At 38.5% G+C, this 16,297-nt stretch overlaps 1 protein-coding gene across 1 annotated transcript in view; it reads right to left on the bottom strand.

Moving 5' to 3' along the window:
• The window catches only part of LOC111861958 (cytoplasmic dynein 2 heavy chain 1), a 155,760-nt gene that overhangs the window by 121,162 nt on the left and 18,301 nt on the right, over nt 1-16,297 (bottom strand). Inside the window, exons 7-15 of the mRNA XM_033750511.1 lie at nt 14,644-14,777; nt 14,017-14,108; nt 9,175-9,315; nt 8,834-9,082; nt 6,771-6,989; nt 4,019-4,188; nt 3,461-3,653; nt 2,788-3,015; nt 1,547-1,645 (exon numbers count right to left, since the gene is read on the bottom strand). Coding sequence (XP_033606402.1) covers nt 1,547-1,645; nt 2,788-3,015; nt 3,461-3,653; nt 4,019-4,188; nt 6,771-6,989; nt 8,834-9,082; nt 9,175-9,315; nt 14,017-14,108; nt 14,644-14,777 — 1,525 coding nt within the window. The remainder of the gene's footprint in view (nt 1-1,546; nt 1,646-2,787; nt 3,016-3,460; nt 3,654-4,018; nt 4,189-6,770; nt 6,990-8,833; nt 9,083-9,174; nt 9,316-14,016; nt 14,109-14,643; nt 14,778-16,297) is intronic.

Below are 16,297 nucleotides of genomic sequence, written 5' to 3'. Positions count from 1 at the left end.
AAGGTTATAAAACCACCTTTTAAGATCATTTTAGTGAAAGTTTCTTGTTCCTATCTCATATAATTTAAGAACAATGATGAATAAATCATTTTCGAGCAAAATTTAAATGGACGGCTGAATATATTACCGCCGGAGAGACAAGGCAGCGGAATTTAAATGACCACGCAAAAGGGTTAATGATGGTCCAAAATGTAATCCAGTACAACTGTTCACAGATCAGAGCCTTCACCTCATCTAAAATATTCGTATACTAGAACAGGCATGTCAAACTCAACTTGTACAGAGGGCCACCTCAGCCTTATAAATAATGATCCAGGGCCGATCTTCAAAATAGAAATATACATTAGATTTTGATACAATGAAATTTAATTCNCCATTTTTCTTGAAAAACACGGCGCTCACTTTCAGTAGTTCTTTTTTTGCTACTTGAATTTTTTAAAAGCGATGTTGCCCTTTAAAAGTTACTGTACATATGCAAGAAAACTCGTAGTTGATAATTTAATGTTTAATTATAACCTTTATACGTTCATCACAATGTAACATCAGCACCTGTCGCTGTGTGAAAATGAACTGAATGACAATGTACAAGAGACTACCGGACTAGTAGGAAGGTGTATCTTGTCTCAATGGTCATAAAAGTGAAAGTTTGCTAGCAGCCCATTAGACAGTGGCTGGGGGTTGCAAGCTAGTTTTGAAGGTAGAAATCCCTTGCACTTGTCTATCAGTTGCCACCTTCCTTGCATTCTTACTACGCCTCCAAAAGGGATTCTTGGAAATACTTGGGGTGGTGAGGCCTTGCGGATTTTAGCGCATTACCCTTCTGAAATACAACAGTTTGTCCTTCACGAACTTTACAAACCGTCAGTTGGACAAACCCTTCTGCAATTCTCAGAATCACTTTTCCTGCAACCTGATACTTTATGTCTGTGTGAGACTTCTTCTCTTCTGGTCTGTTGGAAAATTGCCTTTACAAAAATATTTCTACTAAAATTTTAATATTGATTTTAATATCAATTAGCTCTAAAAGTTGAGGGGCCGCACTTTGTGGCTATGGGGGCAACATGCAGCCCGCGGGCAGCAAGTTTGTCACAGCTGTACTAGAAGAACAACAGATATATTTCACAAATGTTATAAAATCTTCTTAGACACTCAACCATGAGAGTTTGGAGATGATTCAGAAGATTTTATCAGTTCTGCTTATAAAATATTGAGAATTACATCTTACAATTTGTTATTTCTCTAACACTTTCCTTAAAATCTGACAAATAATATCCTTCTGCAATTCAGTAATTAAATAAGAACTGGAGTTTGTCTAAAAATGATTAAAGATGGTCCATATTAGTCATTCTCATCAATTATCAGAGCACCAGACACTAAACTGCAGTTTAAGTTTCTTTAGAAACCTCTGCATTTGAAATGGACACAATATCTATTATATCAGAATCACATAAAGCAACTTGGACCAAAGGCTTACACAATTGAATATAATGCAATAAAGTAATTACAAACCTGTGTTATTTTGACAGAGGACCATAAATCTACAAACCTGGTCTTCCACTTGACTCATAATGTCCCGTATATCTTTCAGTCCTTCTTTCCACTTTTGTTGATGTCGAAGCAAGTCCGTGTTTATTAGCATAATCACCTACAACATATTTTAAAACACCCATACACTTCATCATCAAAATTATGATTATGTTTTTTCACAATATGACATCTGGTATCCATTAAGCATATGTACAGGTTTAACGTTTTCAATCCCAAAAGCTCACATTTCGTTTCAAAATGTGTAGTGTAACCAGTACTCCATCCCTTGTGGTACTGTACTTAATATATATCTCTAATTTTTAAATTCAATACATGACCAAGTTAGTTTATTATGAAAGAGCATATCAACATGAATATTAAGCATATACAAAAAAAAAAAAAAAAAAAGACACATTCTTTTGGGTAAAAGTGAAGGTCAAAATAATGAATCCAATTTCATTCTCCCTGATGTGTACCTACCAGAGGTGCTTGCATTTATTGAATCACCTCTAGTGCTCTTCTTCTGGCTGGACATTCAATACTTGTCTCACACCATATATTTGTATGACACCCGATACTTAAAAAAATATCTCAGTGCAAAATTTGGTGAATACAGTGGTAGGAAAGCAAACTGAATATTGCACATGGCCAGAAACTGCTATGTGCAGAATTCTGAATTGAAAGGCGCATTCTTGTACCCAGCAGTATGAATTTTGCTGAGACTTTTCATATTCCCATATCCTTATATCATCTGGCAGGTGATGAAAAGTCAATTTTGCTACAACTTCATGAACCATCATTCTTCTGTTTTCATGAATGAAAGCAACTTGAATGCAGTATTGAGGGAACGTACGTAAACATTCGCAAAAGTTCAGTCATCTTTAAGTGAACAAAACAGCAAAAATGTTTCTGAACAGCTGAGAGTTTTGGTCTCAGAAACTGTTCAGAGTTTTATGTTTCAATGGCTATATTTATCAAGTTCCACAGCGAATTTAAGAGCATATGCTGCTATTTCACATCAGCTAGTTCAAAATCCAAAAAAATTCAACAAACACATCCAATAAAAATGGCAACATCCTGTCATAGATATAAAGTGAGCAATAATTGGTTATTATTCCATTTGCATAATATCCCCATACTGAGGATTTCAATTCGTAGTATAACTTCAAACCTAGAATTTCTTGCTCAAACCTCAAATACCCCTTTCATCTCAGCTTTTGCATCATGATCATTACTATCAGAAGTGACTAATTTTTTCACCTTATCTCTGATTTGGGCATGGTAAGAGGCAAGTTTGTTGTTTTCTTTGGACAGCCTCTCAACTGCTGTCTGCAAACGAGCAATATACTTGTCCACAGCAGCTGTATCACTCCATGTAACTCCATTCTGTTCCTCCACTAAATGTGCCAAATCCAGAGCAGCCTCCAGCATCATTGGTCTCTGAGATGGGATCATGCGGTCACCAATGGTGTTGTGAAAGTTAGCAACCTAGTTATCAAAATACAATGTTACATACACATTACCCATACTTATTATGTATGAGCCTCAGGGCACGATCCTGTTCCATGCATTTACATCGATATGTGTGGTACAAAGGGGATACACATTGTAGTATGGTGAGAAATTAAAGCACATGGCACCAGAAAGTAGTGATACAATTATGAACATCTTTCCTGCTATAACTGCATTCACCAATCTTGTATGTTATAAAGTTACAGATAAGAACAATACAGGAGAAGGTAATGTGGGAGAAAGGATACCTCCGGCAGTATAATGATTTCAACAGTACATTCAAGGACTCATGGTTTAATGGACTAATGTCTAGTGAATTCAACAACAGCAAAACAAATACATGTCTTATTTTTAAATAAATATAGCAAAAGTGTTAAATGTATGAAAGTTGTCATGCAATTAATTAGTTAATACAACATACCTGTTCAAGAGCTTTTGCTTGTCTCATGAATTTCTTAGCAAGGTCTACAGCCTCCTGAATTTTCATTGGTATTTTGTATCCCAGTATGATGAGTTGACGCACCTCTCTCACCAATCCAACCAAGCGTGGATTATAGTTTACATGCATCAACTTGCCTTGGTCAAACTGAACGACTGGTTCATCAGTTATTAAGCTGCGAACATGAGCACAAATTTACTAACTATGCTTAAGAATTTCAAAGTACAGTATTTCACTTCAACCTTGAAGATGGAGGCAATATGCTCACAATATGCTCCTCCATAATGCTGGTAATGAATTATGATGCTACAGCTTCATAATAACAGACTTGTATGTTGGTGTTTACTATGAATTTTTAGCGCTCATTTCTTTCTCAACTGGTGATCACATGACTGACAAAACAAACGAAATGGAAGTGAATTGTATCAGCAATAAATGAATATGAAAGGATATATTTGAAGGGGGGAAACATATATCTCATAGAAGTACACTTTAACACTCTCATCGGAACTTCTGAAAAGTGTTAAGAGAATGAGTTACCTGAGAGTTTTGTTATGAATGGCAGCCCCAACATCCCGTGTCCAGTTATCAAACTGATCTGTGTGGTATTCCTTCAAGTCCCTCAGGACATCTCCCACAGCTCTCTGGAGGTCTGCATAACCTTGCAAATCATTCAAAATCTTGGCACTTGTCTTCTCAATGTCTCTTACCTATATATAATATAATAAAGAGTTAATGCATCAGAAATGCTTATTCGAAATACATTAGAAGATATCAGATTAAGCAGAAAGGTTGCTTGCTTTCAAAATCCATGAAAATCAAATAACAATATACATGGAACCATAAAACAAAACTTAGTCTTGTTTTCCATCTATAATGCAATAATACTAATATAACAACAAATACTGTTGCATTATAGACTGAAAACAAGCCTATAAGTTATACCTCAATGCAACAGGATGCTGAAATATAATACAGGGTGGGGCACAGAAGCTTCCTTTTTTTCAAGGCAAATAAAAGAAAAATTATTGCTGATAGACAAAATTTATGTTTAGCTAATGAAAGAACATACTTTAAAGTTTTAAATCATGTAGTTTTAAACAAAATATCTTGAAGGTGGTGGCCACCGTTCTCTGTGCACTGATGAAACCGTTTTCTGAAGTTCCCCTCTGCACGTTCCAACATGTGCACCGGAATTTGGGCTACTTCCTGCCGAATAACATTCTTCAGCTGAAGCAGGTTTGTGGGGCGATGTTTAAAAACTTCTACCTTGAGGTATCCCCATAAAAAAAATCACAGGGCATTAGATCAGGTGAGTGCCCTGCCCATGGGATGTCACCTCGAAGCAAGATGAGCCGTCCGGGGAACTTTGCCCTCAAAACTGTCATCGAAGCTCAGGCTGTGTGGGCCATGGTACCATCCTGTTGGAATCAGACATTTCCTAGATGCATTTCTTCAAGAGCTGATTCAAAAAAGATCTCAAAACCGAATGTCAAACTGCCTCCACATTTTCTGGTGTCATAACGGTCCGTTGTCATCCTGATGATTTTTTCGCCACACTCCTGGTTGTCCTAAAGTTCTATACCCACAAAACAATCGATTTCCGGTCAGGAACTGGACCTCTGGGCTTAATTCCGAAGTGAGTACAGAACGCACGCTGCACCGCCACATAGGAATGGTTGTTCAAAAAATAGGCTTCGACAGCAAACGCATGCTGCTCACTCGTCCACCTCATGTTTCCTTTTGAGGGGTATTAGAAAGAAACTACCATGACTGCTGCGTTCGTCAAGCCTATCCCCACTTTTCTGCGACCTCCCCTCCCTTCACAATGCATCTTCAAAAAAATGAAGTTTCTGTGCCCCACCCTGTATTATACAACAACACCTAAGAATGTAGTAATCCATACAACCACATTCCAAGATGGAAACGTGAACTGTAAGAGAACACCAGACACAGAAGTGATAACTTAAAATAATGGGGCTTTAATGATGCAGTGCCAATCAGAGTGGCTGTGCGGTATAAGGCATGAAATGTCTTCACCCACTGGAATGCTGGGATGGTGGGTTCAAATCCTACTCAAGGCATGGGTGTTTCAATGAGTTTATTCTGTGTTTGTGCTCTCCTGTGCAAGTAGCAGCCTTGCGTCAGGCTGATACCCCATCCAAGGAGTCCTACTAACACTCTAAGATTAAGAAACTGATGTGAAACCAGCATTTCACAGATGTCCTATGCTCTACGTGAGAGCAACAGGAATAGACATACAGACAGACAGGTATATAGAATGAGGCGGTTAAGTTTCTTTGGATTGTCTCTGGTTTTGAAACATCTGCATTCCTCTGATATGTTGCATTTGTGCATTCAACCAAATGCTTTTAATTTTAAATTATAACTATTTTATTTTACTAATTTATTCAGCCCAACTCCTTTTTCAAGTATGAATCAATGTCAAATTCTTTATATTTCAAAATGCTTCATTCCAGGTAACAAGTTATTGATGATTTATTTCCTATTAACGTTTTCAAAAACAAAATTGACTCTTGTTCTATCATGGATACCGTTGGTCTCTGTATACCCAATAATAAAAATACAGGCTTCTTCACCTTTAACATTAGTTATGTCTCAGGTGCGTCATGGTTACAAACAATGTCTGCAAATTTCTGGACGTTTTCAATAAATGTAACATCTCCCTTGAGGATACATTTACCTTTGCTTAATTCTACTGAGTTAAGGTTCGCCCACACAGAGCGTTACGTACGCGACGCACGCTATGTACGCTATGTTCGCTATACGAACAGAAAAATATCTCCCTTTATTGCCAATGTGACTGGCCACACAGACTTCCGTACGCTACGTACACTATGTTCCCTATGTTAACTACATCGCAGTGTACACAGCGTATGTAGCGTACATAGTGAACACAGCGTAGCACTCTGTATGGCCGAACATTTACATCATTATTGTGTTTCCTGTATTATTTTATTACCTAGAATTAAATTTTAATCTGGTTCTAGTTCTAATTTTAGTTCTAGTTCTAGCCTTAGTCTAGCTTTTGTTTATGTATACTTTCAGTGCTCACCTGTCATAGGCCACTCACAGCTGGCAAGCACTTAAATAAAGGAACTGAACTGAATTGCCATTATAATTAAATACTTGATGAATACTAATTTCTTGGATGTGACAGTAATCTTCATATTCACTGCCATGAATAGTCCCAATCTCATAATTAAATAATCGTTTCTGATAGTAATAACACCACCTGTTCCTCTTCTAAAAATAGAATATTGGTAAATACCTTACACTCCAGCTGACGAACCCAATATATGTTGCTGATAACTTCTGGCATGTCCAGCAGTTTGGCATATTCTCTGTTCTTCCCCAAACCAAAGTCTGAACTCACACTATGGATGTATTCCTTCAGCATCCCCAACAAATTTTCTCTTTCAGCAACCAATGTGTTTTTCACACTTGGTCTTTGAATCAGTTCTTGGTAACGTTTGAACTCGTGCAGAAGCTAGAAAAAAATTGAAGAAAAGGAAAATACTGGAAGTAAATATACAAAACCATTTAATAAAATATTATTTTTATATTACACTCCCCCATATGCCTTCAAGGCATACTGCTTAATTAGTTAAACACAGGGACAACTTTGCCTTTACCTTTATTGCACTAACTACTGTATGGCTGCCTTTTAGGATTTGATTCTTATGACTGTTTTACTGCATGCATGAAATCTGAAGACTAACACTTCATGTGAAATTAAATTAAACCACATGAAAATTGTCAAATTAGTGTCATCTTCACCAATGCCATTAACATAATCACCACCACAATCATCAGTCATCAGTTATCATTATGATCACCCCAAATATTAGGTCTAGTTACGCCAATCACTGGAACAGACTGATGAAAACAGGAGCTCAGAAACTGTCTTTCCCCACTGAGAAGATCTACCAGTTAGAGCAGTGACCAGACTATACTATTTTTATAAGATCAAACCCAACATATCCAAACACTTTAATCAATAAGCTATGAAAAAATTGAAGAAAGGTTAGTATATGTATGTGATCCAGTATTTCAGCTTACCTCAACAGTTCAAAAGAAAAATTAAAAACAGTGAGGCTTAAACATTAACTCTCACTACTTATGTAGTTTAACTCTGAAAACAGCAAATGGACAGGCATATTAATTTGTGTTGAGAAGCGTTTTGTTGCTAGTTTTCCTTTGCTATTGTTTGTGTTCATGGTATGTAACTGACATCTCCACCAACACATTGCCAACACAAAAAGTAGCAAGAGATATAAGAAACCTATCAACAAAGCACTACCAAACACTTCATATGAAGCTCACATAACAAATTAATAACACATCCCTGCTGGTAGAGCAACAAATGTCACAGCTTCTACTTGTACAGTCATCCCTTGCTAAATGATGTCCTGCTAATCACTGTCCCACTAATCAATGACTGGATTCATCGAAAATCCCATAATATGTCCAAATACCCAAACAATCATTGTTCCTTAGTCAATCAGTGATTGCCAATGCAGGTGCACATTGGTGATGTTTACAAGCTCAGTTATGTTGTTCAGCCATTCTGGTAGCATAGTAAAACAATCTTACCAATGTTCACTGTTCTTTATGACATTCTGCAACATTGTGAAAAAAATTAGTAACATTATGGACCCTAAAATTAAAAGCAAAGCAGATGTTAAAACTGGGTTTGTTAACCAATGAAACACTAATGGACAACGTTTCATGGAACCAATTCACGTTGATTAATGAGGGATGACAGTACTTAGACAAAAGGTATACAGTATAACTTTTAACAATTTTAGATATAATTTTAAATATAAGAAATCTCCTTTTATTACACAAGCTTCTGAAGATGGTCCAGTAAGACTGAAATATATAAGGCAATTTTATTGACTCAATATGCCAGTAAAACGTTTGTTACACTTGATGGTTGCCTTGTTTTTAACAACTTATTAAAAGTATTTCTCTTTCATGTAAACACACAATAACACATGTTCAATGAAGTGTTTAGGCCCTTAAGTAATGTGGGACTTAGAACAAATTAAACATAAAACATAAAACAAAAATTTGTCATTGTGTTCAATTAAGCACATCATGAATACATATGGAGCTACTGGACGTATAGCTCCATGCATTCTTAATCTTGGCATTAGACTAGACTGATACTTCAACATCACAGAAAGTCTACCTTTAATTTGACAATGTATCAAAAGCAAAAGAGGAACATGCTGAAAGTTGGACTAAAACTATCAATTGATTACAAAATTAACATATTTTGAAATACAGAAGGAGAAGAATATAAAATTCCCAAAGCAATATAAATACCTGTGAAGTATTTGCATTAACAGTCTGCAACTGGACCTTCAGTTTCCCAGCTACCCTTTCTTCAGTCAGTATGAGGGAATGCTCAAACTGCTTCACAGCAGCTCTCCACAGTGGTTCAGTGTATGGATTGTACTGGACTGGGTTTAGTCCCAAGAAAGGTTTAAAAGTGTCATTTGTCCTCAGCTCCTCCTGTTCTTTGTGGGATAGTAGCCTTGTTAGTTGTCGATGAATGGTTCTCAAATCCAGAACCTAAGAAGGATTAAGATATATCAATAAAATTTAATATATTTTGGCTTAAAACTCTCATAACTTCTCTATGAATTTTCTAAAATTAAGCCAACCTCTTGAAGCCTATTGCTGAAATTTTGTGTATATTTAGGATAAAATGGTTTTCCTTTCCATTGATGAGATGGATGGTTAGGCCAATATAAAGATGTCAGTCGATCACATGTCACTTTCCATTTCTTACAGGCACGAATTGCCTAGAAAACAAAGAAGCATTATATGAACAAAAATTTACACACATTATTTGTATATTTAATTTTACTTATTTCACAGTGATATACAAAGAAGAGTAAATCAAACATATATAAATGGAAGTTTTTTGCAACATGACAGTGAAACTAGCATTCCACTGCAATGTAATCTGACCCCCTCCCCTCTTGAGGCATAACCTATGCTCTTTCTAGAGTCAGACAAATATAACTCTGGGTTATTTTATTTAATGATATTTTGAAGGAATATGGTAAAACTTACAAGTGGACAAAGTTAAAGCCAAAAAGATTAATACCTGATCTTTCAGCACATTTTTTTTGATAAACTAAACATTTATGTTAAGGTAAAGCTATCTCTGGACTTAATTAATTAAGAACCATGCCATGAAGACATACTGGGGAGTGGAGGTATAGTTCCACAATTCCTAATCTCAGCACCAGAAGGAGGTGAGTAGTAAACTTTATAATATTATACTTAAGCATCCTGTTGCACTCTACATGATACTACTACAGGAAAATCAAATTTGACGTGTGCAATATAATCTACATACCAGACATATCAACGAGGTAGATGTTGATAATACGAAGAAAATAACAATGTGTTTTTAAATGTTAAATTTTAGACTGGGTTCAGTGTAGCAGCAACGTTAAGAGTATACACCTGATGATGGCCGATAGAGGCCGAAACATGTAGTGTGGAAGAGAACAAGATCAAAGACATATAATATATATTGTTTGCACTTGGGACGGAGTTTGTATCATTTATCGAGTAAACTTTATGCCTCAACTGCTCTATCCCTAGGAAAACACACCCTGGTTACCACTGCATAGGAGGCTGGGTGGGCCCCAGAACATGTCTGGATGTTACAGAAAAGAGATTACTCTCTTGCCCCTACAGGTAATTGAACCCCAATTCCTCAGCTGTCCCAGCCCACAGCATAATTGCTATACTAATTACGCTATTCTGGCTCACAAACTTTCAATTTATTACATTTTGTATGATGAGAGCTCATGAAACATCTCTGTACATGCTGAACAGTTGCAAAATGCAGAGTAGAGCAGTAGCTACTGCTGGCAAATAGGAAGCACGGTAATTCAAGGTATTGGGCCCCGTCAGGACCCATGACCATATATTTATTCATTTCTAAGATCATTAAACAAAGGTCGGATAAAAAGTAGTGGCAACACCTCTATAGTTCGGAAATGACTTTATTACCAGAGGTAAACACAATTACACTCCTTCAATATAATTGCCCCCCCATGTGCATCACCTTCTGCCAAATTTGTGGAAGGTGTCGTACACTATCAGCGCATCCACTTCTGTTAATTTCCAGCAGTGACCGCCCTACAGCACAAATAATCTCCTCTCTTGTGTTGTAATGTGTCCCTCACAGTGGTTCTTTCATTTTGGCAAAGAGATCATAATCGCACGGACTCATATCGGGTGAGTATGGTGGATGTTGCAGTATTTCCCGTCGCCAGCGGCGAAGGACTGTGGTGCAGTATCACTCCATCAATGCCATAGGCTACAATGAACACTGCCTTCACATTACTCTGTGTAGGGCACACTTTCTTTGGACAAGGAGTCAGGATGCTTCCATTCATTTGATTGTCGCTTCAAGTGCGGTTCGCATGAGTGAGCCCAACAAAGTGATGATCCTTCCAAGGAAGTCGTCACCTTCCTTCTGGTACTGGTCCAACAAGTCCTGTGCAATTGCATAACGTTGCCACTGCTGCACCTCGGACATTGTATCGGGTACCCAACACACTGCAATTTTGCAATATCCAAGAATATCATGCAGAATGTGGAGCACGGTTTTGTGATATATGCGTATCTCACCAGCTAACTCCCGTGTAGCCCATCAACAATCGACATCCAGCAAAGAAGCAAGAAGTTGAATTGTGTGGTTGTCAACATGGTGTCACCCTGAATGGCATCCATTCCTTCACGGAACAATTTCACCCATTGTGCCACTGTGTGATATGGCAAAGCAGCATCACCACATGTTTCTCGCAGTCCCTGATAACAGTTTTGTGCACTACGACCTTGCGCAAATTCAATTTTTATCCAGGAGTGTTGTTCTTGTTTCGTAAATATGTTGTTAGGGTGCTTGAACTAGGCTCCTGCACTTCAAGATGATGCACAATGCAACTCAATGAAACACAACCAGAGCCACTCACTGCACTACTTTAACTGAACTTCTGCTATCAGCTACAGACAGCGCTAGTGCCACCTGATGCACATCTTTCATGTTACAGCAGTGTTACCACTACTTTTTATCCAACCCTTGTATTTACTGTTACTACTGTTGTTGTTGTTGTTGTTGTTGTTGTTGTTGTTACTATTATTATGCCTCTGCTTCGATGAGAGGAGGGGTTGGTCTTTCTAGGTAAGTGTTCCACTTTTTTTTTTCTCTCTCTGTGGCGCTACAGCCCCAATTTGGGCCTAGGCCTACCTCCATGAAAATCTCCGTTTCACTTCAGTTTACTAGATCTTACACATTCGGTAGGACTCCTTGGGCGAGCGATCAGCTCGTTGCAAGGCCTCTACCTGTAGACAAACACAGAAAAACGCATACAAACATCCATGCCCTGAGTGGGATTTGAACCCACGATCCCGGCTTCTGAGCTAGCGAAGACAGTGCATGCCTTAGATCGCTCAGTTACCGTGACCGGCTAAATTATCATATCCCCCCCCTTGGCACTGCAGCCCCAGTGGGCCTAGGCCTACCTCCATGAACTCCGTTCACTTCGGTTTTTCTGGATCTTATACATACGGTAGGACTCCTTGGGTGAGTGATCAGCTTGTCGCAAGGCCTCTACCTATAGACAAACATCCATGCCCTGAGTGGGATTTGAACCCACGATCCTGGCTTCCGAGCAAGTGAAGACAGTGCATGTCTTAGACCGCTCGGCTACCGTGACCGGCAAGTGTTCCACTTACTCCAACATAATCAACTGGTGGTTACTGTACTCAGAGAGTGACTAGATAGGGGCATATATACATTATCCATAATTTGTCACTATATTCTAACATAGATACCTCTGTCAATGCAGGCTTGTACAGTGGGTTATGACTTAACTTATTTAACACCTCTGAAATGGCAGTCAAATACATGATAGCTTGTAGGGTTGGCCGCTACCAAATTTAAGCAACTTGTTTTCCTATGTATGGCTACTCCATGTCCAAATTGGCAAAACAGTGACTGCCCAGAACTTAAGGATATACAAGGGTCGTACTGAAAGTCATGAGCAACAATTATTTGTAAAGTAACATGCTTTATTATTGACAAACCAAATACACCACCTCAATCTAGAGACCTTTCTTTATTTTTCCACATAATCGCCACTTCTTTGTACACATTTCTCGCAGGGTTCCGGGAGTTTGAAAATTCCCCTTCTGTAAAATTCTGTTCCAGCCATCCGAAGACACTGACGCACTGATTTCTGAATTGCCTCCCTTGTCTCAAAACGTTGTCCATGCAGCTGATCCTTCACAAATCCGAAAAGATGGTAGTTGGAGGGTGCCAGATCAGGGCTATAGGAGGGGTGTGGAAGAACTTCCCACCCCATCTTTGCAATTGCTTCCAATGTGAGGCGAGCAGCGTGGGGGCGAGCGTCGTCATGCAGGATGATGTTTCGTCCCGTATGTTTATTGTGCAATGCACAACAGAGCTTGTGCAGCATCTGGACATAACGAGCAGCACTGCTGGTTTGCCCAGGTTTCAGGAATTCGGCCAGAATAAACCCCTCTGCATCCCAGAAGACTGTGACCATCACCTTCGCAGCTGATGGCACTGTCTTTGCCTTCTTTTTTGATGGAGAATGCAAATGGTGCCATTCCATACTCTGCCGTTTCGTTTCAGGCTCGAAATGGTGAAACCAGCTTTCGTCACCTGTCACAATACAGAGCAAAAAATCATCGCCTTCGTGTCGATATCTCTGCAGCAGTTCTGAGGTGATGGCTTTTCGCTGACCTTTGTGGTCTTCGGTCAATAACCGCAGGACCCAACGAGCACAAACTTTCCTATAGCCCAAGCTTTCAATCATCTCCTGTAGTGCACTGTGCCCTATTCCAAGTTTTCGGGCTATTGTGTCCACAGTCACATGCCTGTCATCTTGAATGATCTCATCCACTCTTTCCTTGCTGCGTTCAGTTGAGGCTGTTCGAGGACGACCAGTCCAAGGCCCAACTTCGATGCTGGTGTTCCCATCTTTAAAATGTTTCACCCATCTTCGAACACTGCTCGCACCCATGCACACACCTCCATAAGCACGCTGAAGTCTCTGGTGAATTTCTGCAGCAGGTATTTCCTCTATCACAAGAAATTCGATGACAGCACGCTGGCAAAATGACATATGGTTGTCAGCCATTTTGTGTGATACTGGTCATGTGATGCAAGCTATTGATGTCACAAGACATTCAAGGTTAACACAACAGCTGGTTCCACCTACCACTGTACTTTCTTTCGTCTGCTGTTCCCAGGTTGCATGCAAAAAAAAAAGATGCTCATGACTTTTGGTACGACCTACATATTTAGAAGATAAATATAGTCCATCCTTACTAAATTATGTCTCATTTAAGCTATTAAATAACTGGTCAGTAAATGTTACTCACTCCAGTGTTTTAGTAATAGTTTGCAAACAATGCAGACTTAAGACATAACTACAAAAATGTACATTCATTACCTGATTCAACTGTTCTTCCACTTGAACATAAACTTCTTCCCAGAGGTTGATTGATTTCAGTTTATTCTGGATGAATCTTGCCAAAGTATTCCCTGTTTCATAAAACAGTATTGACCATAACTCTGAATGCACGATTATCATTTGCTTAATGATATATTAATGAGCATTCATTTCTTTCAGTCAGATCCTTCACACACATTAAAATAACTAGAAAGGACAGAATATTTTGCCTCCTGCATTACTATTTACTGTTTACTACAGGAAGTCCTCTTTCAATGGAAATTTCTTGAAGAAAAAAAATAATTTTACATTTGTTTGGGTAACATTTTTGCATAGAATTCTTCTTCACAAACTTAACTTCCTTTTCCATTTTTATAGCAGTTAATTTTAGGTCCACAAATGTCAGCCTATTTTCCACAGCATTCTAAAGTTCATTCTCCTCTAATTTGTAATAACCTAATAAAAAAGGCATTATCTAAATGCATCAGTTAATTACATGTTACAGTTAAGATTACTATTTACTATTAATTTAAAAAATCATCAAACAAGAGGCACAGTCCTACAGTACTAACTTGTTGTGTATCTCAACATATACATTATCAGTAGAAGTCTTTCAAAGTTCCTAACCAATAACATCCATTAAGTGCTCCATACGTTGCTGTGGATATATGAAATCATCAAGTTTCCACAGGTCATCTAATGTGTTGTGTGTTGTTTCAAGTATTTCATCAACATCTGCCAGGAATATGGAATCTAGAGATCTGAAACAGCAACATGTCTTAGTATTACATTGAAACAAAAATATGTACAGAGTTTAACTTCAGAGGAAGTTTTAACTATTTATGAAAATTACAGCTGATAACAAATGGGAACAGATATGCATTAAACATATGTTTTGCACATGTGTCAACATTAAAATGGAATGTTTATACAAAAAGTTCAAAGTGTTTCCTTACTAAAATAAAGTCTTGGATTACTAATAACATCTGTCATTATCTTTACCTACAGTTTAAAAGTCAATTTAGTTGCCAGCATTCTTTAAGTACAGAAATACTTTGCAATGTATCGATTTCCTGGTACTAAGGCTCATTAGCCTTGAACTCCCAAACAATGTCAATCATTGTAAGATTTGAGATTTTCACGGCAGTGACTATGAAGAAAGCAGTCTTCTGGGATTTGGCACTGTGTATATGTGGTCTTAACCGACGTTTCGGAGGAACGTATCACCTCCATCTTCAGGATAGAAGGAAAAACATAAGAAATCCGCAAATGAAGAATATAATACTGATCACAGGAGCATTTAGAAAATCTCCAACAGCTGCACTGGAGATACTCCTTGGACTCCCCCCACTGAAGGTACAGTTGTATGCAGAGGTCAGGGCAGGAATTTACCGTCTCCAGTGCAGTGGACAATGGAAACCTAGATCTGATGGTTTCGGCCATGCATACATAACTCAGGACATGAAAAAAGAACCCATATTACAAATGGGGTCTGACAAAATGATACTGAGACATGTATATGAAAAACCCTTCATGGTCAGATTACCTGACAGGAGTGAATGGGAAGACGGGTTTCGGCCTGATAGAAAAGGGGGACTGATCTGGAATACAGATGGTTCCAAGACAAATATGGGTACTGGAGCTGGTGTGTACTGCCATGGCACGAGGCAGAAACTTAGTTTCAGCCTTGGGCAGTACATGACAGTATTCCAGGCAGAAGTATATGCCATTAAAGCATGTATTATGGAGAATTTAGATAGGAACTATAGAAATAGGAACATCTACATTCTATCTGACAGCCAAGCTGCACTTAAAGCACTTGACAAACACCAGATAAATTCAAAATTGGTCTGGGATTGGCACCAAACCCTCATGGAACTGGCCAAACATAACAGGGTACAACTGATATGGGTGCCGAGACATGAGGGTATTGCTGGAAATGAAGCAGCAAACCAATTAGCTAAAATTGGAGCTGAACATTCGTTCATAGGACCTGAACCAGCCTGTGGCACCTCTATAGGAGTTGCCAAACAGCCAATCAGGGACTGGACTAACATAAAACACAAGAAATATTGGGGATCCTTAACTGGACTCAGGCAAGCAAAGGAACTCATACGAGGACCTTCCACTAAAAGAGCGAAGGAACTGTTGAAGCTAAACAGGAACCAGCTACAATGGGTGGTAGGACTACTTACAGACCACTGTCACCTCAAAGGACACCTGTTCACACTGGGACTAAGTGATAGTCCCACTTGTGAGAGGTGTCAGACAGAAAACGAAA

Source organism: Cryptotermes secundus, unplaced genomic scaffold (assembly GCF_002891405.2).
Source record: "Cryptotermes secundus unplaced genomic scaffold, Csec_1.0 scaffold181, whole genome shotgun sequence".
Taxonomy (NCBI): Eukaryota; Metazoa; Arthropoda; class Insecta; order Blattodea; family Kalotermitidae; genus Cryptotermes; species Cryptotermes secundus.
The sequence above is the reverse complement of the archived record's forward strand: the minus strand, read 5'-3'. Positions and strand labels throughout refer to the sequence as shown.